Source organism: Tachysurus fulvidraco, chromosome 18 (assembly GCF_022655615.1).
Source record: "Tachysurus fulvidraco isolate hzauxx_2018 chromosome 18, HZAU_PFXX_2.0, whole genome shotgun sequence".
In the NCBI taxonomy this organism is placed as follows: Eukaryota; Metazoa; Chordata; class Actinopteri; order Siluriformes; family Bagridae; genus Tachysurus; species Tachysurus fulvidraco.
The window spans coordinates 12,981,710-13,007,876 of record NC_062535.1 but is presented as its reverse complement, the minus strand read 5'-3'; the positions used below and the strand labels follow the sequence as shown (position 1 = coordinate 13,007,876).

The 26,167-nt window shown below is 35.9% G+C and overlaps 2 protein-coding genes across 2 annotated transcripts; both read right to left on the bottom strand.

Moving 5' to 3' along the window:
- Window positions 1–19,442: 19,442 nt before the first annotated feature.
- Window positions 19,443–20,510, bottom strand: LOC113663832 (galectin-4-like). Its single transcript, XM_047803677.1, has 6 exons — window positions 20,499–20,510; window positions 20,328–20,429; window positions 20,144–20,232; window positions 19,839–20,022; window positions 19,644–19,757; window positions 19,443–19,487 (listed from the first exon to the last, which is right to left on the bottom strand). The coding sequence occupies exons 1-6, from the start codon at window positions 20,508–20,510 to the stop codon at window positions 19,443–19,445; spliced, it is 546 nt and encodes a 181-aa protein (XP_047659633.1).
- A 458-nt stretch (window positions 20,511–20,968) lies between these two features.
- Window positions 20,969–24,626, bottom strand: LOC113663862 (cytolytic toxin-alpha-like). Its single transcript, XM_027179307.2, has 5 exons — window positions 24,536–24,626; window positions 21,717–23,476; window positions 21,356–21,475; window positions 21,063–21,151; window positions 20,969–20,987 (listed from the first exon to the last, which is right to left on the bottom strand). Exons 1-5 carry the CDS (start codon window positions 24,624–24,626, stop codon window positions 20,969–20,971), a joined length of 2,079 nt encoding a protein of 692 aa, XP_027035108.2.
- Between the last annotated feature and the right edge of the window lie 1,541 nt (window positions 24,627–26,167).

Sequence of the window (26,167 nt, the reverse complement as noted above, 5' to 3'; positions counted from 1 at the left end):
CATCTGTAATATCATCTTAGATCGACAGATAAAATGAAATAGATAATAGACAGTAAACATTTGCTTTTGACTTGATTCTCTGACACTTCTCGGCTGGAGAATAATGCCTATATTAATAAAAAGATACACAGTGCAATGTATATGCTGACCTCCTTTTCTCTCTTAGCTTTAAAAACCTTCTGACACACACACACACACACACACACACACACACACACACACACACACACACACACACACACACACACACACACACACACACACACCCTCAACCGCGCCCTTGTAGTCTATACCAATGATGGCACGTACTGGCTTGAACACGTATCACACACACCACACACACACGTCGTCCAGTGGGAGTGCTGGGGTTGTGGCGCATGCCGCAGTTTGTCAAAGATTTATACCCCTGCAGTGCTCCTAGGCAGCAGGGCGTGTTCCATGTACACACAAAACACACACACACACACACACACACACACACACACACACACACACACACACACACACACACACTGAGCTGCTTAGCATGGCAATGAAATGTTTTTCCTCTTTGATGTGTGTGTGTGTGTGTGTGTGTGTGTGTGTGTGTGTGTGTGTGTGTGTGTGTGTGTGTGTGTGTGTGTGTGTGTGTGCTTTCCTCCTACCTGATATCATCTAACAGATTTGAAAAATCTTTTCAAACTGATGGGTAATGTGGAAAACGTCCTGTGAATTCACAATCTAGACACAATCTAGTGATTCATTCTTCATACAGAACAAAACTAACAGACAGGCACTGGACAAAATATATTGGTTTGGAGATGATAGTTAGGCAAAATGGTACATGGTTTGTACATGCTAGTGTTTTATTCATATGTAGTTGTATGTATTTTTACCAACACACTGCAGGAAACACATATCAGCAGTGCTATGAGAAAAACACTTTAAATGTCAATATCTTGAATTTCCCCTATGGGAGATTAACAAAGCTGCATCTCATCTCTCAACAGAACAAAACTGTTTTTATTCAGTGATTAACTCCTTTCTACAAGCAAAAATATAAGCAAGCAAAATTGTGTTTGTTTCTTCATCTTCAGTAAACGCTTTGTCTAAGTCAGGGTCATGATGAATCTCAAACCTGTTCCAGGATCAATAGGTATGATGATATGACAGTAGACTCTACACCTTGCAAAAGATTCCTGTGCATCTCCCAGCTCCCATTCACACCTTTACAGCAATTTAGAGTAGTCAGTAAATGTACTGGCATGTGCTACAAGAATATGCAGATGAACGTGCAACACAGACATTTCATCAATGGTGACTGTCTCCATATATATATATATATATATATATATATATGTACAGATTGCATAGCTTGGGTGAAGAATTTGTAAGGTGTGTACCGTTTTTTAAAGAAAACATTTTTGAAAAACAAATTTATTTTATGTCATATAGGACCCAATTGAATATAAACTTGCCTTGTGCTTTGGATCATTATCATGCTGGAACATCTGAAAGCATCCTATGTTGGTTTTCATGCTGTAGAATGCAAATTGTCTGCAAGTATTTTCTGATACCATGCTGCATTCATCTTCCCATTAGTTTTTACTAACTTCTCTGTGCCACTGGAGCACACACAGCCCCAAAACATAACAGTGATGATGGTGTACTTTCCATTGTAATCCTTGTTAACTACTCTCCAAACATAGAATTTATGGTTGTGACTATAAAGTTCAGTTTTGGTCTCATCACTCTAAATGACTCTTCTCCAGAAGCTGTGAGTCTTGTCTAGGTGCTGTCTGGCATACTAAAGGTGGGCCTTTGTGGGTTTTTCTTTGTGTCCCGAACAATTCTTCTTGAAGTAGTGGGTGAAATCTTTCTTCTACCTGACTGTGTCTTAGTATCAACAGAACATCTTAACATCAGCCTGTGTGTTTATAATGTGGCCAAACATTCAAGGATATGTAATCTTTTGAACAGGGTTGTTTAGGTGATTTCAGTTATCATTAGATTTAAAAAGGAGTCAAACAATTATGTGATAATTAATTGGAAAAAGTCAGCCCAGACTTTTGGCCATGTGCCTTTGTTTACGTTCCTTGTCACGTGTTTGCCCCGCCTTCATCTGCCCCTCCCTGTCTCCACACCTGTTACTAATCGTGTCTCATTGTCTTTTGTATTTAACTGTGCTGCGTTGCCTCGTGCAGCGCGGAATCAACTGTTGTCTTTGTCTGGTCTAGTCTGTGTTATGTTTCATGTTTTATGTTTTTCGTAATTAAACCCTGTTATTTTTACCATCCTGCGTTTGGGTCCGTTTTATTCTCACGTCATGACAACTATCCTTAAATAAGAGAGAATTATTTTGCATTATCAGTCATATTTTCCAAAAAAAGTCAATGTTTAACAATTTATTTCAGAGTAAGCAAACTATTGAGCAGAAATTTTGAGTGAGTGGGTGAGTGAGAGAGTGATTGTACTTGTTTGTTTGTGTGTGTTTGTAGTGTACTGTAGTTCACGGTCATCATGTTTGGAAGCTGAGGTATGTTTGGAGTTTAAATTTATATGGCGGTGGATGTGACAGCATGTTTTTGTGAGATGGGAGGAAACCAAAGACCCCGAGTAAAACCCATGCAAACATGGCATGAAAAAATGGTAACCCAAGCTTTAGAACAAACCAGGAACTCTGGAGCTGTGACATAGCAATATTATACTCCTAGAAGTGAAGTCTAGTGACACAATACAAGAACCACAACTTGTAATATCTAATAATGTTAAATACACTTACAGAAGATCTTCACATTCTTAGATTTGTTCTCCCAACCAATCACCCAACACCCTCACCACCCACCACCATGATGAAGGTCAACCACACATTTCACATGTTTGTTCAAAGGTAAAAATATTATATGAATTCTTTTAGCCAGAACAAGATACAGATAACATTTGGGCTAAATGATGTAAAAATTAATTAAATAAAATTAAAAATAAGTAATATTGTGAGTTTACTTCCTCACCTGATGATCTAATCTTTAAAAAACTTCTAGTGATCCAAATTTGTCTTAGATTCTATGAGGCCTTGAGCAGGGAGGTACGACAAAGAGGTCTCAGAAAAGATGTCGGCTCTTAGAAGAATTTCTCTCAAGCAGCCAGCAAAGTTCACTGAGTTCGAGGCACTGTTACCAAGGATACTGTTGCCAAGCCCATTTTAGTGCCCTGTTAGTCGTGAGGGAACACACACACACACACACACACACACACACACACACACACACACACACACACACACACACACACACACACACACAAATTTGTATAACGTTTGCTGTAAGGTATTTCTTATATATTATATATATATATATATATATATTAATAATAAAAATAATTGATTTACTTTTAAGGTGTTCTTCAGTAGAGATCCATAAGCTAAATAGCGTTGAAGAAAAGATGACTGAGAAAAAGAAGCATCCATTATTAAATCTTCTATATACTTTTATTATTACTGAATCCATCATGGGCACCTCAGATGAATATTGACCAATGTCAACAGTGACCTCGGGTCCATTAATCTGATTGGTGGACACAGCAAATTACAGTACTAGTCATAAATCTAATTACTGACCTAAAATATAGGAAACATGAGGAGGAATATGAAGAAGAAATGCATTGACAGGAATGTCAAGTGCATTGAAGAACTAATACCCTTTAACAGGAACATAGAAACTGACATGAGCTAGCCAGCAAGCTGACATGCTATAAACTGATCGTGGCTTCATCGGGATCTATTTCCGCTAGCCAAAATAAACAGAACATTTGTCTATATTATCTCTAAAATATCAGTTACTCCATATGAATTTCTTGTATATAGAATTGTTGTATAAAAAGAACATCATACTTTTGCTCTTTTACTGAGTGCTGTTTGTATAAAGTTGTGATTAGCTACATAGATATAATCTGGATTAACCTCTCTCTCGCTAGTGTACTGTTAAATTAGAAGTAAAAGAGCTGTACTGCTATATAAAACCACTTTAACATACCTTTTTAACTCCCCTTAAGTGAGTTGTAAACACAAGCAGGGAGTGTTTTTTTTTCTTTTCTTTTTTTAAACAGAAACATAATTTGCAGACAAGGCACAGAGCCAATTTATGTAGCAATATTGGCTTGCTAACTAGCAAACATGCAAATAAGATGACTTGTTATCAGTCAAGAATAAAGTTTTATCTAGCATCTGTTGACACATTACTTCAAAGAGAAATGGCAAAAAGAAAAAAAAAAACAGGGCTACACTGTACAGTGTGGTTGTTTTTTGTTAGCAAACATGCTAGCAAACTGGCAGTGTAAATAAAAAGGCTAGTTAGCATGTTAACAACATTCATCTTTACCTCCAGAAATACTAAATATTTTAGCAACCCTGTTTCTTTACAGTATTGTGACGGACCAAACAAACACATGACCTAAAATCAACCCTTTAATTATATGTTAAAATTAAAAAAAATTTTCTTCACACTTGAAATTATTTTAAATTCTTATGTACATTGTTTGTATCTTTAGTATAGCATTTAAAGCTAAATCCTAAAAAACTATGTCATTTTATGTAGACTTAATATTTTTGTAATTCTCCACTATATACAAATTTCTAGCAGGTACAAAAAATGCCTTGATTGTACCATTCATGCAACACGATAAGTTTTTACCTCAAGATTTTTTTTCTCATAGTGTATAGTGTCTAAAACAGAGATAACCTTTTTTCTTTTTAAAATGTTTACATTAACTACAAAATTAAAATGAATGGAAGAACAATTATGGTTCTCAAAAACAAAGTTAAAAACAACATTGTTTAAATCGATCCAACAGAAATTACAGTTAGCGCTTAGCTGTTCGTGTTTGTTTGTTTAGCACCTGTAATAGCAGGTAAGCTAATGGTTATGGGTTTGGTGGTAACAATGCAGGTAATGAGTCTATTTGTTTCTTTTGCATTAAAAAAAAAAACATTTGACACTTTTTCATTGTAACTTTGAACAAATGTTTTAAACTCATGGTATCTTAAGTATGTAACCTAGTGAACCAGCATGTATTCAATGTTAGAGATTTAAGCACTTATGTACGTCGCTCTGGATAAGGGCATCTGCCAAATGCTGTAAATGTAAATGTAATTGTTTCTCTGTGTGTGTGTGTGTGTGTGTGTGTGTGTGTGTGTGTGTGTGTGTGTGTGTGTGTGTGTGTGTGCGTGTGTGTATGTGTGTGTGTGTGTGTGTGTGAGAGAGAGAGTATTAACGCTACCCCATCCAACAGAAGAAACATAATTGTTATCCACTGTAAAATGTTTATCTAAGATATATTGTATTGATTTGGTTAATTCAGTTGAAGCAGAATTATATTTTAGTATACTAAATTAAACAAAGATTTGTTAAGTTATGTTTAACATGTGTTTTTTTATGCTTATGCTAATTTTTTAATGTCAATTTAGCTCCAGTTAATGACAATATTTGAAGTATAGCTATCTACACAATACAGCATGGAGATCCGCAAATGATGCAATATGCAACAAATAAGTGAACACTGGGTTGAAGATCCACCAGAGGAGAACAATACAGAAACACACACACACACACACACACACACACACACACACACACACACACACACACACACACACACACACACACACACACACACACACACACACCCCCCAAACAACATGTCTCCTGCGTACATATACCTGTATAAATCACCCCACCAGGTTTCTTTCCAGACTTCACTGTAGATGTTGAGATGTTAATATATGGAAATGCCTTTAGGTCCCCAAATGTGTTTTCATGACAGATAGAGATACAATATCAGAGCTCTTTTTAATCTGCAGATACAAAGCAAACCAGCTTTAGCAATGCCTGATAGCCGTAACAATCTTATTTCTATTCAGGTGAGACTCATTAATTCAGCCCAGGAAAACAATCCCCCTCCTTTGAGACCTTCCCTCATATGCACTCTGACTAGCTGATTGCTCAGAGCCTTTAAGATTTTATTTTCTGTAATCGCTCCTTCACTCTCTAGTTCATTAGATACTGTATAGGTATATTTATATAGAGTTGAAGACACCAGTCTGAATTTTTGCAAATGGAAAACACAGTCTCTAAAGACTTCTTTCCATAAACATAAAATATATAAATATAAAAAAAAAATCTTCTTGTTGAATGTTTCACCAAATTTAATCAAATTATGTACACTGCCATTCCTGCAAATTGTTTAAAAAGATCTATAAAGATTTATTATAAGTTATAAAAGGAACAGTGCATGTCATATGAAGACTCAAGTGGAAATAAAACAAGAGTAAATAAATCTCTGCCAGAGATAAAAGTGTGAAAGCGTCACACCTCATGGCGCGCCTGCGCTCTGAGTCACAGGTCTCTCTCTCTCTCTCTCTCTCTCTCTCTCACTCTCTCTCTCACACACACACACACACACACACACACACACACACACACACACACACACACACACACACACACACACACACACACACACACCACTTCACTGCAGAGAGGATGGGTGGGGCAGTACTGCACTGCTCTTTATCACTCCTGTATCATATCCTCTAGGTGCACAGATACGCATGCGCACTCCCCCAACACACACACACACACACACACACACACACACACACACACACACACACACACACACACACACACACACACACACACACACACACACACACACACACACACACACACATTCTCACCCAATTCACACACCATTTGCTGCAATACAGGTTTCAGGTTTTGAACCACTAATCTAATGCATTTGTTAACATAACATAACAACACCAGTGACATTACATTCAAGTGGATTTTTTTCTCTTTTGGTTTCTGTTGCTGCACAGAACACAATAATGTTGGATTCTCCAAAGCCTGATTATTGCATTATGGTGTGCAACTATTCTCTGTGTAATATTCAGTGCCTTGGAAATGTAATGAATAATAATCATGTCTGCTTCCTTTTATACTCTGATGGCACCCTGTGAATTGTCACTTGGTGCACAGTCAAATGAATCAGCAGCCCTGTTACTCAAAATGGATGACAAAACAGCTAAATAAATAGAAACCAAAAACCGTCTGAGAGAAGCTGTTTTTCAGGTTAAGGGTAAAACACGATGATATACAGAATGTCATTAAAGGTGAAAAATCTGTAATTGTTTTAATTTTATTTATTATTATTTTATTTTTTTAGAAAAGGCAAATTTTAAATGCCTCCATGGCAAATCAGCTGAAATGTCAAATACAGTTGAAAGTATATTTACATTTACATTTACATTTACAGCATTTGGAAATGGCCCTTATCCAGAGCGACGTACATAAGTGCTTAAATCTCTAACATTGAATACATTAATGCTGTATATGTATTATGTAGTATACATACAATACATGTAGTATACAGTTCTACATGTAGTATGAAATAACACATCATTCTTCCATGTTGGTTAATAATTTTGTTTGCACTCAGCTGTTGATCAGTGTTCATGTCTGTGGTATTTTGGCAGTGTGCACTTGATTACAGTGTGACCATGAGTCCCAGCAGTAAAAGTCTGATGTGGACACACGCACAAACACACCCCAACCATGGATAAATACAATTTCTAGTCACAATGATACTACTGATCACTTCTAACCCAGTCTAAAAAGTTAAAAAAATATCTAATCTGGTTAAAATATTAATGCATTTTTGTATTATCACTTTCATCATGTTAGAATTGACACTCACACACTGCATTGGGTACTGTATATGAGTTAACACCAAATTTCATAGTTAAATCTTCTTACATTTTACGGTCAGGATGTGTCTGCACATGATGTATGAAATGACCAGCAGTACACAAGGTGTCAAAGGTGTTTAAGCCAATGGGATAACCACTTGCCAAATAAAAGCCTTTCCAATAGGACACTTTTCAAACAAAACAACCAGACACACAAAACAACCAGAGGTTACTGAAGACAAGGACACATGCAGGTATGTTGCTTGAGGTTCAGTTGAATAAAGGTCAAGGCAATAGATCAGTGTATTGTTATCACAATGGGAAAACGTTCGATCTCATTGACTTGGAGTTTTGGTGCCAGATAGTGCATAATTAGAAATGCATTGCTGTTGAACAAAGTATAGGAGAATACTCAGGCAGTTTTGAGTTGAAATGAAGGCTACGGTCAAACCATCTCTCAGGGTAAGAGGGAGGTATACATCACGACTCTTTTTTGTTTTGGCATCTAGATGAGTTACTGACTGTTTTTCAATGACAGTTGAAGACCTACCTCTTCCTAAAACTCTTAAACTAGTGCTTAGTTTTCATGTTTGTTTTTATGTATCAATGTATTAATTGATGGAGTCTTTAAAACATCTCTGTACATCGCGGCGGATAAAGGCTTCTGCCGAATGCTGTGAATGAACATGTAAATGTATTGTAACACAAATAAACACTGTTTACAACCATGTTAAGCAGAAAAGTAGCTCATTGTGTCAAAGCTTGAGGTGAATGGACAAGAGCAGAAAACCACATCAACTTCTGCTCCTGTCAGTCAAGAACAGGAATCCTAGGCTACAGTGGACTCATGAATCATTGGAGATTGTAAAACATCCAGGTAATGTTTTTTTTTTTTTGTGTTGTTGTTGTTGTAGATTTTATTTCACTAGTATTTAAGTGAGGTGAAACAGGGCAAAGAAGCAAGCTGGTTGCATCCAGCCACTGTAAATCTGTCCACCTTCACAATGGGATTTCACCAAACAGAATATTTGTCGACCAACCATTAGGGATTAATCAAGCAAAAGCTGATGAACAGAAAGCCAGGAATAAAAATAGTCAACTCATGTAACAGGTAGAGTTATACAAGACTCTTATCCCATAAACACCACACCAACATAGCACAGTTTCAAATCAGTCAAATCCTGAAACATTGAACTAAAAATATTCAAAGTGAGATTATGTAATTATTCATCTACTTATATAATGTGAAAGCTATAAATTAGTTTTGGAGAAATCTGTTGCCAGGAAAAGTCACATACTTAGAATGGAGTGTGAAGTGTCCACTTTAGTAAGCAAACAGTGTCACATGATCATGATCTAACTGTTAATATACCTGTCTCCAGGAGGCCTTGGAGAAACTAACAAACAAGGCAAGGAAAAATGTTATATAAATAATATTCAAAAACTACAGTTCTGCTCAGAGGAGCCTGTCCACAAAAAAAGGTGAGCATTTGTAAGAGTACTGTAGCAACTCTGAACATGATGCTACCATCACCATGCTTCACTCTTATGATAGTCTTGTCCAGGTGATGAACACTGTTTAAACGGTGTGAATACATCCGGAACACACGGTATTGTTTTATCATGTACTTGTATTGCTTAATAAGACAGCCAACAAGTTTAATCACCTCTGTCTTGTCGAGGCATTCCCTGAATCTGACAAAACTCTTTATCTATATTATGTATATGGAAGAAGCCAATTAATGAAAATGGGGCATAGAAGACTTTATTATAGCCACGTTTCCATTACAACAAAGTGGAATTATTTTCTTCGCATATCCCAACTGAGGAGGTTGGGGTAGGAGTGCAGGGGCAGCTATGATACAGTGCCCCTGGAGCAGGGAGGGTTAAGCTTGGCAGAAACCCTAACCTTCGGTCAACAACCCAGAGCCTTTACCACTTGAGCCACCATGTTAAGATGCCAGACTTCTCTGAATATTAAATGTTATAGCAGTTACCAGAAAAGCCAGAAATAATATAAGTCCCCTCAGATATGTGCACAGAGTCATTAGCAATTTCCTGATTATCCATAGCATAGTGTTGTCCAGCTCCATTGATTTATGCAAATAATATGTTAATGAGTCTGTAACGGCACATCCAAAAGCATGCATATTTATCTTTGTGGTAATGCTTCTCATGAGTTCATGGTTCCAGGATTTGATCTTTATTTAACACATTCCCTGTTTCACGCAGACATACTATACATGGTAATACATTTATAATAGGATCTTTGTTCACTTGAGAACCTTGTATTTAATGCTGTAAATGTTTCCCTGTATTGCAGGTGCAATAAATACACGTATGTTTTATTCCACAACAAGAAATGTAAACATAAATGTGTTCTGGGTTAGACATTAGACATAAACATAAGTGCATCTAATTAAATCTAATTAAATCTAATTAAATCTAATTAAATCTTTAAATCTTACTCTCCACTAATTTACTAATTTACTGTTTAGTATGTCCTGTCCAGTGTCACCCAAAGGAGGATGAGGTTCATTTCTGAGTCTGGTTCCTCTCAAGGTTTCCTCCTCATATCATCTCAGGCAGTTTTCCCTCACCACCATCACCCCAGTCTTGCTCATTGGGAAAAATATTAGAGATAACTAGTAACTTAATTTTAAACTTTAAATGTTTTATATATCTGTTTCTATGTATCTATAAAGCTGCTTTGGTAAAATATCAATTGTTAAAAGTGCTAAAAACAGTTTAAGAGCATTTGATGGATAAATGTATTTTGCCTGAAGCTTGCTGCTGGTGGATTTTCTATGTGGCTTAGTCTTTGTCTTGTGCTGATGGCTGCTACCGTCAGAGGACAACCCTGCTGTGTGTGAAGGTTAGATGGTCATCACTGTGTGTGTGTGTGTGTGTGTGTGTGTGTGTGTGTGTGTGTGTGTGTGTGTGTGTGTGTGTGTGTGTGTGTGTGCATATATTATTGTCAATCTGAAGGCCTGGAAACACAAAGATGGCCTTGTATCAAGACAATCTGCAATCACCTTTAGCAAGAACGTGTCAAGGTCTGGAAAGCGATAAAGCTCTCAGCGCCATCACACACACACACACACACACACACACACACACACACACACACACACACACACACACACACACACACACACACACACACACACACACACACACACAACATCCCCAATATCCCAAGCTGAGCACCCAGTCAGCAATTCTGTGGCAGCAGTGGAGTGAAAAATCAATAGTGTAATAAATAGTGTGTGTAGATGTGAGTGTATGCGCATTTCATCTCGCTGCCTTTGAATTAAAGGCAGCATCTCTTTTGAGAGCTGATTCCGGGCTGGTAAATAATTCAGGAAAATACACCTGATAAAATGTCTCACTGTCATAGTTCATATACTTCATCCTTGTTATATTACTTCCCTTGACATTATCATGTTATTTATTTATACCACTTTGGTGTTTAATGCTTCATTCTGATTGGTCCAAATGCCTTGATTCTCTCCTATGGTTATCAACAGCAATAGTTCTATGTAATACTGTATGTTATCAGTCTACAGTAACAATGTCTGTGACTTGTATGCTAGATGCTTGACATAAATCTGAAAACATAAGTTTCCAATGAGATGATGTTTAATAAACATGTATGGAAGGATTCCCCACAATCAGATGGAAAGCAATAATTTTTAGTTTCTTCAGGCCGAGTACTTCCTTAGAACCATGTTACATGATAAACTTGAAGTGAGAGAGGCTGGTGAGGGAATGACTGTTAGTAGCAGTTCTAAGTAAAAATAAATTAACATGATTTATGGATGTTCCACAATGTTTTAAAAACAAACAAACAAACAAACAAACAAACAAACAAATAGTTGTTGTTTTTATTTATTTATTTGTTTGTTTGTTTGTTTGTTTGTTTGTTTGTAAAATTGCTTATTATTGGTGGACTAAACAATTTATGAGGTGCTTAAAAACATCTACATTTGTGTTATATAGAGTACAGAGAGTGTTACATTTTGCCACATCACACCACTCAGTCACTGATTTTTTCCCCCCAATACCATCATGTCCTTATTCACAGCATGTATTTTATTCCTAAATAGAACCAATTTATGTTTTCTATAATAAAACAATGACATTTAACAACTTAAGAGCAGCTTGAGACAATCAAGAAGGGAAGAATTGAAACAAAATAAAATGCCATAATGACAGATATGCTGATGCAGTATGAATGAAATCTGAATTAATCTATTGGACATTCAATACAAACCTCAGTCCCAGGCTGATTGAGTCAGAATGTCTTAAACAGCGTATGCTGAAGTAAAGCAATTACAGCAGAAGGGTTCCTCTGGGACAGGAGGCTGACTTGATCGATAGCCAATAACATCACTGTGATGCCCCATGCAATAGCTACTAAGATATCACAGGGTATTTGCAGCAGTGGAGCAATTTTAGAATAAAAACAAAAAGCTGCTATTGGCAGGGAGATTCCCCAAGGCTGTTATGTAACACAAACACTGCAGTAATGGACTTGTGTAAAAGCATACTCAGCTAAGCTTTAAAATTCCAAATAAAAAGGAAAATTACTGGATATGTTATGATATTCTCAGCTTCTATAAGTTCTACCTTCAACTCAGTAGTGGCATACTATGGCAAGGATGCCTTCAGGACTAAAAACAATAACCCTAATTATACCACCTTGGAGTCTATTAGTCCATTAGTTATTATTATTATTATTTAACATACAAATGAAACACGGTACAAAGATTTCTCATTTGTTTTGAAATATGGATAGAAGTTGGATGGACTGCTTGATGCTATCGTTGTATATCATTGTGACTTTTGATCCTGAACCCAGTTTACTGTGGTTTAAGTTCAACATGTTCACCATGTGTCCATGTTGGTTTCCTTATAGCTCTCCGGTTTTATCCAATTTAGATAAAACATGGCTAAATGGATTAGAATCCTACTGTATTATATCATAACCCTCAACTTAAGAGGCAGGTAAGTCCCCATAAACACACGCCTCCCCTTCACACCTGTTCTTTTTCAGAAATCCATTAAGATTTTTTAAAAAGTAACAGTTCTACATTTATATTTGTTATAGTTTTGTGTAAGCTTTTTATTCCCCCAGAAACCTCCTTTAGGTGAAGACATTGATTGGTCCTCTGCATTACATCACACATCTGGTAAGAAGCTTTTGAATAATTCACACTAACACCTTCTCTGGGATCACAAGAACCAGGTCTGCATTCAAGCAAGCTTCAGCATGCCATTATCACACTTCACTGAGCTAAAAGAACCTCAATTTACCCCAGTCTTCATATCCACCCTCCATTTCCTTTCTCTGAGAGAGAGATACAGAGAAAGAGAGGCTCAAGAATACAAATATTAAGATACCACAAGATCTTGTTACATCCTGTCAAAAAGCCCAATCTTTAGATGCGTAGTGGTATCTATCTATCTATCTATCTATCTATCTATCTATCTATCTATCTATCTATCTATCTATCTATCTATCTATCTATCTATTTATCTATCTATCTATCTATCTATCTATCTATCTATCTATCTATCTATCTATCTATCTATCTATCTATCTATCTGATTTATTGTCATGTTATCATCTTTAATATGGGACGAAAGGCTGAAAAAAAATTCATCATCTGACGTCATTGGGAACCATACAAAATAATCTCATCAATCTGTATAGGGAATACAGCAACCTTTAAAAAAAAAGCTGCATTGTGGCAACAGCCTATGAACAAAAGAAAAAAAAAAAAAAAGAAAAAAAGAAATTTCCCGAATCACATAGCATAGCAAAGCATTGATACAAGTCCAGATACTCATAGTGGCTGTACATAGGGCTGACATACAATTAAAGGAATTCTCATTTGTCACGGGCGAGAACAGATCTGTGGACTGAGGAGTAACAAACACTAAACACTTTACTGCCAAACAAACATATTATTTAGAGCTTAGCTTTATCGGTTATAAAAAAAACAAGACAAGGATGTTTGAAGACAAACTTCACTCAGGTTTGAAAAAGCACAATATCTCATTAGCTCTGTGAAGTTATTTAATACATTTAAACAGTCTGAAGAAAAGTAATGTAATTAGCACCACTTGAATGGGATAAATATGTTTAGATGGTAACATTATGCTTTGATAATAGATATAGAAACAGATGTTGAGAGGGATCTTTAGTCTATAGCTGTCACACTTTAATATTCTTTGCTAGCAGAGTAATCAAATCAAATATTGCCAACTTGCCAATGTTATATGAAAGCAAAGCCAATCATTTCTCTGTTTGTTTTTATATATATTTAGAATACATTTCTGTCTCTGACCATTTTAAGGTTTATTGCATCTTCACATAGAAAATGTTTCCTCTACACTTTAAACCTTACTATTCCAGACCTTAGATATTTTCAGTGAATGTGACTAACATTGAATGCAATGTGTTTAACTTCCAACTGAATGTTTCCCAAATGATCAGTTCTCAGCTTAGTCATGACTGTGGCTATAAATCTGAGATTAGACCAGATTGTTATGTAATGGCACCTATAGTGATCCATGTGAACTCATTAATGCCAGGCTGTCTATATTTGTCATAATTCAGACTTTGGGAAAACATTGAGCATAATGTGAACAATATTGTTGTGATTTTCATGTCTGTATGTTTGCTTTATTCTTTTCTAACATGTCAATAAGACATTCTGTTGCTTAATGATTTTTTAGCCATATGTGAGAAATGCCTTAATTAACCTTTCAGCATCCTTCGTGTATTGGCGATATTTGCATGTAATGATTTGATATGGTGCTAGAATGGCACTCTCCTGACCACCCAGCTCCTGCCATGGTTACCACATATCATCCCTATCCACAGCACTATTAGCATTGTACCAAATACCCCAGCCCCCACGCGGAATGCAGTCTCTCCGCCCATAGCCACACTGCCATATTGTGAAGTGGGAAGATCCATCATCGGCTTGGAAATAGGGATGCCTTAACATATGCCTCATTCTTCTGCATGGCCTGCTCTTTCACAGACAGTATTGCTTTATACCTTGAGCCAAAATGCAAAGAGGCTAAAGAACACAATTGTAAAATTTTATAAAGCTACTATTGTTACTAGGAAAGTTTGAGCAAGTTGATACCGGAATGATTATATGATCTGTGGAAGGTTTTATGTATATGCGAACAGATAGGAGACAAAAATTGGGTCTTGAATGATGTTTCAAGAGTATTTATGTAAATGTAACCAGTAGCAATAGTGACAGGAGATCAATAGCAAAATGATGGCAGCAGAATGTAAGTAATTGAGTTTAGAGCTGTCATAGTATTGGACTAGTTCTTTATAATTAAGCAGTAACTGTTCCTGAGAGTAAAGACAGATACAGATTTTGGACCAAGCTGCATTTTGCCCTTCTTTATTATTTAATGTCTGTCAACGCATCCCTTTATTTTGATAGATGGACTTTAATAGATAGATGAATTGATTGCTCAGGTGAGTTTTAGAATCAGAGCCTCAAGCCTCAACCAAAACAACAATCATGCAGTGTGTCATTTCTTGTCAATGAGAGAGGAAAAAGAAAAATGATCAGACTGGTTCCGGCTGACAGGAAGATGACGGTAGCTCAAACACTCTTTACAACTGTGGTGAGCAGAAAAGCATCATAGAATGCACAACCTGTTGAGACAGATCCAACCCTGAGATAGATGGGATACAGAACAGAAGAGCTTCTTCTCCTGTCAAAGAGTTCACTCTATTCATCCTCTGAAGTATAGGTCTATCTTTCTTTATCAACTGCCAACACTCTGTTAATCCCTTCCACCTTTACAATTTAGTCACAAATGAGAGATTTCATTTGATCCACTTTGTGGTAATTACTGTAAGTAAAGACAAGTCAAGAAGCTTTTATTGTCATTTTCATCATATACTGTATAGATGAAGCAGTGCATAGATTCCCCAGGACCATGGTTCTACATAGAACAAAGAGAGAGCTACATGGAACATTGACAGAGCTCAGGACTTAAGTTAGTTCTAGCCACATAAAGTGCACCTGTGCAAGACAAAAGACATTGCACACAAACACGACATTACAGAAAAGACAATAAGCGAAAGCAGCACCAACCAGTGTACATACTGTGTATTCTATAGTACATGTTCTATAGTACATTAATATAATATCAGCAGCTGTATGAGTTATTGTTACAGTATGAACTGTGCAGGCACCATGGATGTACATTATGCCTTATAAAACATGCTATATATATCACTGAAGATAAGCTATGTAATAACTACTTGAAAGAGGAATAACTATGGCAATTATGCATTACATCATATAATATAAAAAGATAGTATATACTTGTCAGCAAGCTGTATTAAAAGCATAATGATGTCAAAGGTTTGGTACAGAAATGGAGAGCAGTAACGACTCAAATTCATTCGCAGCCTGTGCTTGTGGTGAAGACGAAGCTGTGTGAATTAATAAGGCTCTGCTGAAAATAACACGCCACACCCAAGAAAAAGGGGATAAGAAGAGAAGAGAGGAGAATAAAGCAGCTCACAGCTGTACAAAGGAGCCAACATTCACCTTGCATCAACACACTGCAGTAGTGTTAAACACTCATAAAGATACCCCAAGGGTGTAAAACGTCTCACAATGACTGCCTTGTGGACTGGCTTCAAGTTTTCGCTTTAAATTTCTCTCACATTTTCAGTCTACTTCAGTTACTGTAATTACAGAACTACGAGGAAATTTACTCTTACATTAACACACAAAGTGACTTGATTGGCCTTATTATCTCCACTGTATGCTATCGTTGTTTCAGAAGCTACATGATCATGCCACATCATAGATATCTATACTAGATGTCGCCTTGGGGTCCCAAAAATGCGTCAAAACCACCGGCATCTTTGTACATATGTCTTGGACTTCAAATTCATGGACAATGCCAGACTTTTGTGTTGCGTTTGGTTGTTCAAACGAACGAAATCCAAAAACCAGAGAGCAAGGGATTACATTTCACAGGTGAGAATGTGTTTTATGATATTGCATGTTAGGAAATTATATTTCTGGTTACGTTGGTTTTTGTTTCAGTCCTTGGTTAAGGACCACAGCTAATCCATGCTAGTTACTCATTAGTTTTTGACAGTTGGGAAAACCGACAATGTGTGTAGATTCCGAAACTCTTAATATGGACATTAAAAATTGACCCATGCTTTTTTGCTTAAAGGTGAAGACCCAACTTTGTGTATGTTTTGAAAGATTTCCTTATCTGTCAAACATATTTTATTAGATTGTCCTGGACTTAACACAAGCAGAATGCTCTTTTATCAAGTTACTTCACTTAAGGACATATTTAATCAGATTATGGCTGAAAAGGTTTTAGATTTTTTTTATCGTATATTAATTAAACATTTTTTTTTATAATATGACATATTTGGTCTTCGTGATCACATTGTTGAGACTCAAGATGGCATAGACAACCATAACACCATGTCGCAATGGTTCATACTCTGCAACTGCAGTGCAAAAGTCTCAGTAAGTTCAGCAAGTTCAGCCTCAAAGTCAAACTTTGTTTTTTTGGGTTTATGTGACTTTAGTACATACTTATTTAATGTGGCATCATTATGTTCCTCTCAAATTTGTGATTTGCTTCCACCTGCAAATTGCTTTGTGTATCATATTTAATAAACCAATACATATTAAATGTTTAAATGAACATGCACAGTCACACCATTGTAGCAGTGTTGCATGCAGTAGGCTATAAAGTAAGTAGTGATTGTTCATTTAAAGTTTACTCAAGTGGAAGAATGTAACTAATAAACTTACACCTACTAGCACTATGCATTACATTGTGAAAAAGTAGATTATCTTCATATCAAAACCTTAAATTTTCTCTGGACTCAATAATAAATACATGTCTGACCTTTGGAACGAGCCAAAAAAAAAATAGAAAAACGCATTCATGACGATTTATGGTGATTTTATTTCTTTGCTTACATTGACGCCGATGCATTAAGAGGAGGGGGTCCCCTGTACCAAGATGGCGGCTCTATTGACGCATTCGTTCCAATGTACTGCCCTATGCAAGGCGACATCTAGTGTAGATATCCATAATACCACATGATCCAAAGAAATCTTTTCCTTTTTCATGCCTGACAATTAAATGTACTGTCCTGGAATAAAATAAATGTAAATTTAGTTTAATTGAAATAAGAAGGTTACATAGCATTAAGTGAACAAGGTAGTGATTGAAGTTGGGGACGCAAGAATTTTGCCTTTTAAAATAATATCAAAATAGAATGTAATGACGATCAGGGACATTAATATGCATACAGTATGCAGGATCTAGTTTGGACAAGCAAGACAAGTTATTGCATGATATTACATTTTGATCCTGTTTCTATACTTATGTAAAGCTGCTTCGAGATATTGTGTATCGTTAGGGCCATACAAATAAATTGAATTGAATTAAACTGAATTGAAAAGTATACATTTGCCTGAACACTTACGAGGGACCCTGTATGTGTTCCTTTCCCATTATTGTATAGCAGGTCTTTATATTCTGTGGAAAGGTAATTTCTCTAAATTTCCGATTTATGATAAAGTGTATAAATGTTACAACAGTCCTCATTTATAAATCTTTAAATTCTAAAGTTTGGGGATTTCTGTACTAGCCCATGCCCTAGATGTTATTCTCTTGAAACTTCAAAGCTTCGAATGTCAAATAATTTCGAATGTCAAATAATTTGTTTGGGATCCTTTGTGGAAAAGATTACGCTGTATGAGTTGTAATTGTGAGTATGGTTATGTATATCATACTGTATTAGTATAGTCTTACATTAATGCTAAAACTGTTTAAACACCTACAATAAACCTTGTAATACGACTAAATTCCAGAAGATGGCACCAACATCTTTGGAAAGGAATTTTTTTTTTCCTTTGGGAATTTTGAATTTATCATTTACTCTCTCTCTCTCTCTCTCTCTCTCTCTCTCTCTCTCTCTCTCTCTCTCTCTCTACAGGCATCAGGTTTAATATCCCACTTTATTTTTTAAATAAAGAAATGAAGCCCAGACAATGTGTCAAACTTTAGTTTTATGATTATTTATTTAATGATCATAACCAGCATCCTGTTACAATCTTTTAATCAAGAAGTTAACTTTTTTCTAACTCATGATAACAAAAACAAAAACTATTCGTACCCTAAAACACATGGCCAATAATGTTTTATGATATTCCATATAGAGCATTTCTTTTTAATGGACGAGCTTTGAGTGCCCTCTACAGGTCCGAAATTGTATTACAGCATTTCAGATGGAATATAAACAGTAAAAGATGCATGTTTAACAGACCTCTATTACAACAGATATTTATTTAAAATCTAAGAAAATCTTGGTTTAAACGAATTAATCTAAAAGCTACTGCCATCATGTTTTAGCATTAAGTGTCTGTGTATATATAGACTAATGGAAACCATCTATATTATTTAAATAAGAGGTACAGTACGATAGAATTGTAAAACTGTTGCAAAGAATGTGTCGCTTGTTCATTTCTAACAATAAAAAGCAACAAAGCCGTCACAAGAATGCTGAAAGGTAAATTGTGTTAATGAACGATAAATGAATTCTGATATATTGAGCACAGAGCAAAACCAATCTCGTAAAATGTACTCAGTGCTTCTTGGACAATCACAATCCTCAAACATTTGCAGGAATCTTTGCTTTTATGTTAACCTTGTCCACCTGAAAGGAATAAGAAAACATCTCTGTTACTTTTCTGTTATGCAAGAAAACTGTTTGGCAAAAAAATGTACAATATAAGTGTAAAACAAATCTCAACATTAGACAGTCTGACATGTTCTTAATATAGAATTTTATCATCATATAAAAATGACTTACGTCAATGATGGAAAAGTTGTTTATGAAGACATCTACAGTGATCTGAATGGAATTCACTTTCTCTACTGGCATACGGTGGGCGAATGTAGAGAATGGCAAGCCATTGACAATTATCTAAAGAAACAACATGTAAACTTTATTAATCTATTTCTATAAAGTCTTAAGTTTAGTTATTTTTTCCACATAATATCTCACCTCATATCCTGCTGAATTAATGATGAACAAGATATCAAAGGCTGATCCTTTGACAAATGGGCTTCCTTGAATTTGTATTGCGTTTTCCCAATTCCCACTCCTGCAGCTGTTATAGGTCATTCTGGACGGTTGTGCTAGGAAGTGAAAAGCAATGTCGCTCCCCACCACGAAATTTATTGCAAAGCTGAAAGAAATTGTTTAAACAAGGAAATGACTGCACCAGATATGACTGAGACATTTTAAACTTATCTATTCCATATTGGTTTTCATTCAAAGTGTCATGGAGTGGAAATAGATTCACATACCAATTGAAATCTGAAGGAACAACCCCTTGGAAGAAGAAAACCAGACCAGGCTTCACAGATACCTGGAGTTTGCCATTATAGTTTTTTTGCTGTTGGGATAATAAACATTGGTTTATTCCATGACAAATCTCTGTTATTACATATGTATTCAGTCACTTCATATTTCACATGAAACATTACTCACAGGGTTGCTGACTGGATATGGCACATCAGACTGGACGTTAGAAAGCACTGTGCGTGAAATGCCAGGAGCTAGCTCCTTACCAAAAGTAGAATTGTTCCAGTTCTGAAATGAGCAAACACGTTATAAATGCTTCTAAAAATTCTGCTTATGAATTCTTTTAAAATCACATACACACAAAAGCATACAGTGAAGAGATTGAGAAGAGTGTATAACTTACTGGAATAGTACCCATGATGTTAATGACGGTGTCTCCATAAATGTGAAGTGTAGTCACTTTCTCCACTGGCAGGCGATGCTTGAACAGATAAACTTTCTGCCCATTTAAATATACCTGGGAGTACAGATGTGTGGTTCTTATACACAGAATTGAATTGTTCTTTATAGTGTGTGGATCCACTTATGATTTTAATCTGCATACCTCCCAGCCTTCTTGTTTGACCACAAAAAATAAATCAAAGGCTGATCCTTTGGCAACAGTATACGATGTTATACGTTCTAGGCTCTCCCAGTTCTGACCCCTTCGGGTGTTGAAGCCCAGTGACTCATCAAAAGTAAAAAACATGTGAAAAGGATAATCGCCAGTTTCCCATGTCCCGGATATAATATCTATTTCAAAGCTGTGTGTAGAATAGAAAAAACAATTAATTATCTACAAAAATCCTATACAAAATACATAACAACATAATGGCAAAATTATGGCAAATGTCAATGTGAACCCTTAAAATGAAAACATACGATTTTCCTGTTTTAAGAGCAGTGCCTTGGAAATACATGGCCATTCCGGTTTTCAGTCCTCCAGTAATCGGACCAGTGTAAGCAATAGTCTGTGGTTAGTATAAGCACATAAAATACATCAAATTTTGATATACAGTAATGTTTCTGTTCAAATAAAAATTCACATTTAAAATTCACAGTCCACCTGGTCCACTTTTAGCATTGTATTACATATGAAATTATTTTCTGATAACTTTTTTATTCAGTATGTTTAGGGAGATTTTGAGATTTAAGTTTGAAATGTTGCTACTCACAGGATTGCTGATAATATTTGAAACCTCTGACTTGATAGTAGAGGAAGACCATCGAGACAAGCCCATATTGGTCATTATTTTAGTCCTTATATGATTAATCAGAGAAGGCATGGAGAGGTTCTGTGTGGAAAAATAATCATGTACTTTTTCATGTATATTTAAAATAAATGAAAATTAAATGGACAATATAGATTTTGATATTGCTGACATGCATCATTCTAGAACATTTGATTGATTCTTATTTAATTATTATTCTTATTAAATTTTATTTAAACATTCTATTAATTTACCAGTACAGGCTACTTTTTCACCAAATTCAATGTACAGTAATAATTAGAAATATATTATAATCTTTACTGACCCATTGGCTCATTGTGAAATCGACCATCCCAGAAAAACTGAATTGAAGATAGTCACTGGGTTCACTCACTCCCAAAGTGCCAACAGCTCTGTATCGGACCCAGTATTGTTGTACTGGGTTAAGATCACTAAATGCAAAGCTGGTATTTGCATCTGGAGTCGTGATGACTTTCCACATGGCGAGATCACTTGCTGAATCAGTTGGCTGAGTATCCCTGTACTCAATTATGAACTGTCGAGTCTCTCCGGTTGGAGATTTTGAAAGCGTTACAAGGGGTTTCCCATCACTGGTCCCCACCACAGGTGCAGCAGGCTTGGATACAGGCTGGAACTTAGGATCTATCAGAGTGCTGCTCTGATAAAGTCGGATGGAGGTTCCTGGATTGCTGGGGTCAGATATGGAAGCAACGATGAACTTGATTCTGCTATTATTTATATTGGTCTTGAAAAAACTTGTAAAGAGAGTAAGATTCTGCCTCATCCTTGATGAAATATCAAGAGATGTGAACCAAGGCTGTGTTGTTGGGTATGAGAAAGCTTTAGTAATTGGTTTTCCAAAATTGGACAGTGCATCAGAATATACAAAGCTTCGTACACCCACAAGGTAGGGGTCCTCACTCTTTAGAGATGTAAATGTCAAGCTAACCACTGAATCAACATTAGGATCATAGAGAATGGAATTAAATAATCTTTCAGACGACACAAATGTGACATCCTTCAGTGCACTGGTATACGAAGTCAGCACATTTATTTGAGTTGTAATGTCATCTAACCATTTGCTCATATTGGTAGCAGTGAAGGGTGTCATGCCATGGTTGGTCAGGATATCTCCCAGTGCCTTGTTCTCCATTGCTCCACTACGAATATTTGGCAAAATGCTGACCAGTGACTTTTGTAATGCAATCTTATAAAAACTGTGTAATTCCCTAAACTGTTCCAAGCTTTTGTTTAGCTCAGGGAAACTGGCTGTAATTGGGTTTCTGAGTAAATCATTGCATTTTCTTTCTGCTTCAGCGAGATCCTCCAACACACTTTCTGTTTTAGACACCAGGCTCAAACTGATTTCTCTCACCAGCTTAGCAGCCCTAGAATCCAAAAGTGTGAGAGGATACAGCCACACAGTCACTGGCACACCTTTACTGTTTCTTTCCTTCAACAGACCAGGCAACTTCTTGCATGCTCTCAGAGCCTCTGTGTAGGTGGTGGGGTTTTCATCAAGCTCATAGTCACCATAAAATGTGACATTTATATTTTCAGCTAGTTTTTTTTCTTCGGAGGACAACTTCAGGGATGCTTGCCCCTCAATTGAAATAGTAGGGATCTTCTTGACCACTGCTTGAAGGCTTCCTTCAACAGCCTGTTTGTTCTCACTTTCTGAACTTGAATAATCAAACAGCATGAAAGCAGAAGCACCATACAGTACAGCTGTAACTACATGAGTGGCTGTTTTCTGCTCAAATACTTTTGGATAGGTGATATTACCAAGCTCCTTCATAGTGAGTTGTTCAAATTTTGTTGTCTGGCTGTACTGCATAGTAACTCTGCACTGACGTGCTGAGGATTTGGTATCTTGCAGGTACTTGGCAGATCCTCCAACCTCCACCAATCCACCTAAGAAACTAGCTTTTAGGGAAGCGCTCACATTTAAAAGGTTGGCCTTATCGCTGACACTGTCAGAAGCAGCAAGCTTGACAAATGTTTTAGTCTGATCAAGCACGTCAATATCATCACGCAATGCATTCTTGTCCCATAAAGTGATACCTGAACAAAAGAGCAATGAAAAATGACAGTAGAGTCACAAATAATATTATAATTCATTTGTCAAAAATACCATTTACCAAACTATATACTGTATGAAATAAAGACTAATTATTGGTAGGTTTATGCCTCTTGTCCCATCAGTGACCCTTCTGGCAAATTTCAAATGTTACCTCAGAGACAGTGAACAAGTATGTCTTTTATGGATTAAATATATCAACATTACTTCAAAGCCCTGTAAAATAACTAATAGGGTAATCTAATAGTGTTAGATGTCATGTTATCATATAATGTCACTATGCATCATACTTCAAATGTCAAATAGATCAATAAGTATTGTTTATGTATATTTATATTTATGTCTGAGGTCTTAACGGCGAGCCAATGCAATTCACATGTATGCTAACAGTAGCACAGTTCTCAAATATCTTCTCGATCTCATTCTCTGCATCTACACAAAAGTAGGATATTTAAACAGGAAATTCTATCTTAGTTCATACTTCCCTAAAATGTTGATAATGATGAAGGATTTAATTTACCAATAATGACAACCAATAATGACAACTATACATTTTTGTTGTTTTAACTTAATTCACATAGCCAACTTCTATCAACAATATGTAATAAATACACTTGAAAAAGATATTGCGTGAAAATCTAACAAGAATTCACTTTCAATTTTACCTGATTGGTTGACATTAATCTAGGAACAAAATTATTCAAGGTGCAAACTAATATAACGGATCTATTGTCAATATGACAGACGCAAAAACATCTCCAATGTCCAATGGCTAAATTAATGTTCTGTACTCACTGAAAATATTATACAACTACTTTATTGCACTAATACAGAAATCTTATAATATCATGAAACGTAAGAAGCTTCTCTCTTAAGCCTTTTATCTATGTGTATCTACTTCTAATTTGTACATAGAGCACTTTCATCATAAACCCCTACACGTTTATAGAAAAGGCGCGAATGGGAGTAAAATCGGTCTTGCATTAGTATGGACAATGAACATTACAATAGGTTATAAATTATAATATAAATGAAAGCTTTACCTGGAATAAAAGAGTCATTGCGGCAGTCGTACAGCATGCCAGGATACAGGGCCCTTCCCAGGGCTGCCATCTCAATGATTTTGGTATCCATGGCTGTCAAAATAGACACAGCATTATTAATAAATATTTCTGAATAATATATGATGATTGCCATCCAGATATATTTATATACATACTGTATCATTTCTCACAATTTATATACATAAAACATTATATATATATATATATATATATATATATATATATATATATATATATATATATATATATATATATATATATATATATAAAGGTTAATAGATAGATAGCACTACTTACTTGTATTGTATATATGTGGGTAAATGAGACCTGTTGTTCCCAGTTGTGTTCTTCTCTGCTTCTAATCTGAACCAGGTTCCTCTGAAATTTATCTTGGTTTCAGAGATACTTATAGTCCTAGTTTAAAGTCCTAGATCAGGTTGAGGCAAATAATCTGGGCATGCGATCAAAAATATATCTCTTTTGGCAGCTTTTGTGTGATCCACCATTTGCAAGTGGGCTGGTGTTGCTGGTCAGGAAGCTACAGGGCAAAATTAAGTTCACACAATATACATAAGTATTGCCGAACATGGAATGCAAAAGAACCTACTGTATATGATGTTCGTTTAAATGCTATTTCCATATAGCCTCAAGCCTGCTTCATACACAGACACCAGGAACATATGTGCTGGAAACATAAAATTATTTTCTGTTCTTTGTTAAATTCAGTTTAAACCAGATATTTTATACAAAATGAAAACGTTTGGAGCATTTTTAGTTTAAAACATTTAACCTAATGCTACAATTTAATTATCTATCCTGTTTAGTCAAAAACTGGAGGCAATGACATATAACTCTTTAGATAATACCATTCAAAAATAACTTGTTGCTTGAGGAATACTTTGCACTGTGCCTGTCACTCAAGGTGCCCCAAGACTCAGTTTTGGACAATCAAACGATAATATCTGATAATATCTTTATCTGAGAAACTTTGTATGATCCACCTCATGTTTGCAAATGGGCTGATATTTCTTGTCAGGAAGCTTTAGAGTAAAATAAAGTTCACACAGTACCATTGTTGTGCTAGTTACTAAGAAATAGTAACTAGTTACAGTTACTAGTTACTTCATTCAAAAAGTAACTCAATTACTTACAACAAAAAGTGATTACTTACAACAAAAAGTAATGTGTTACTGTTAAAAGTACCTTTAAAAAAAAAAAGAGCATATTTCCACTTTGAGAAACTCGTCTTGCTCTCGCCTTGACTCGCCATTACTGCCGCACATACATGAATAAACGGAAACAGGCCCACAGTGCGGCGTCTTCGTGTTTACAGTGGTTGGCATCCACCAATCCTACAATGCGTCGCTGCTGTAAACAGGTTAGGCTTTAGGCAACACTTCAGCCAAAATTAATTAATTTAAAATAGTTAACGGACAATCGCACCATATGGTAACGGTAACAGAGTTACTTTATTTAAAAAGTAATGCGTTAGAGAATTAGTTACTGTCAAAAGTAACTGCGTTACAGTAACTCGTTACTGCCCAACACTGCACAGTACACAGAAGTATTGCAGAACATGTAATGTAACGGAACTTAATTGGTGTTTGTGAA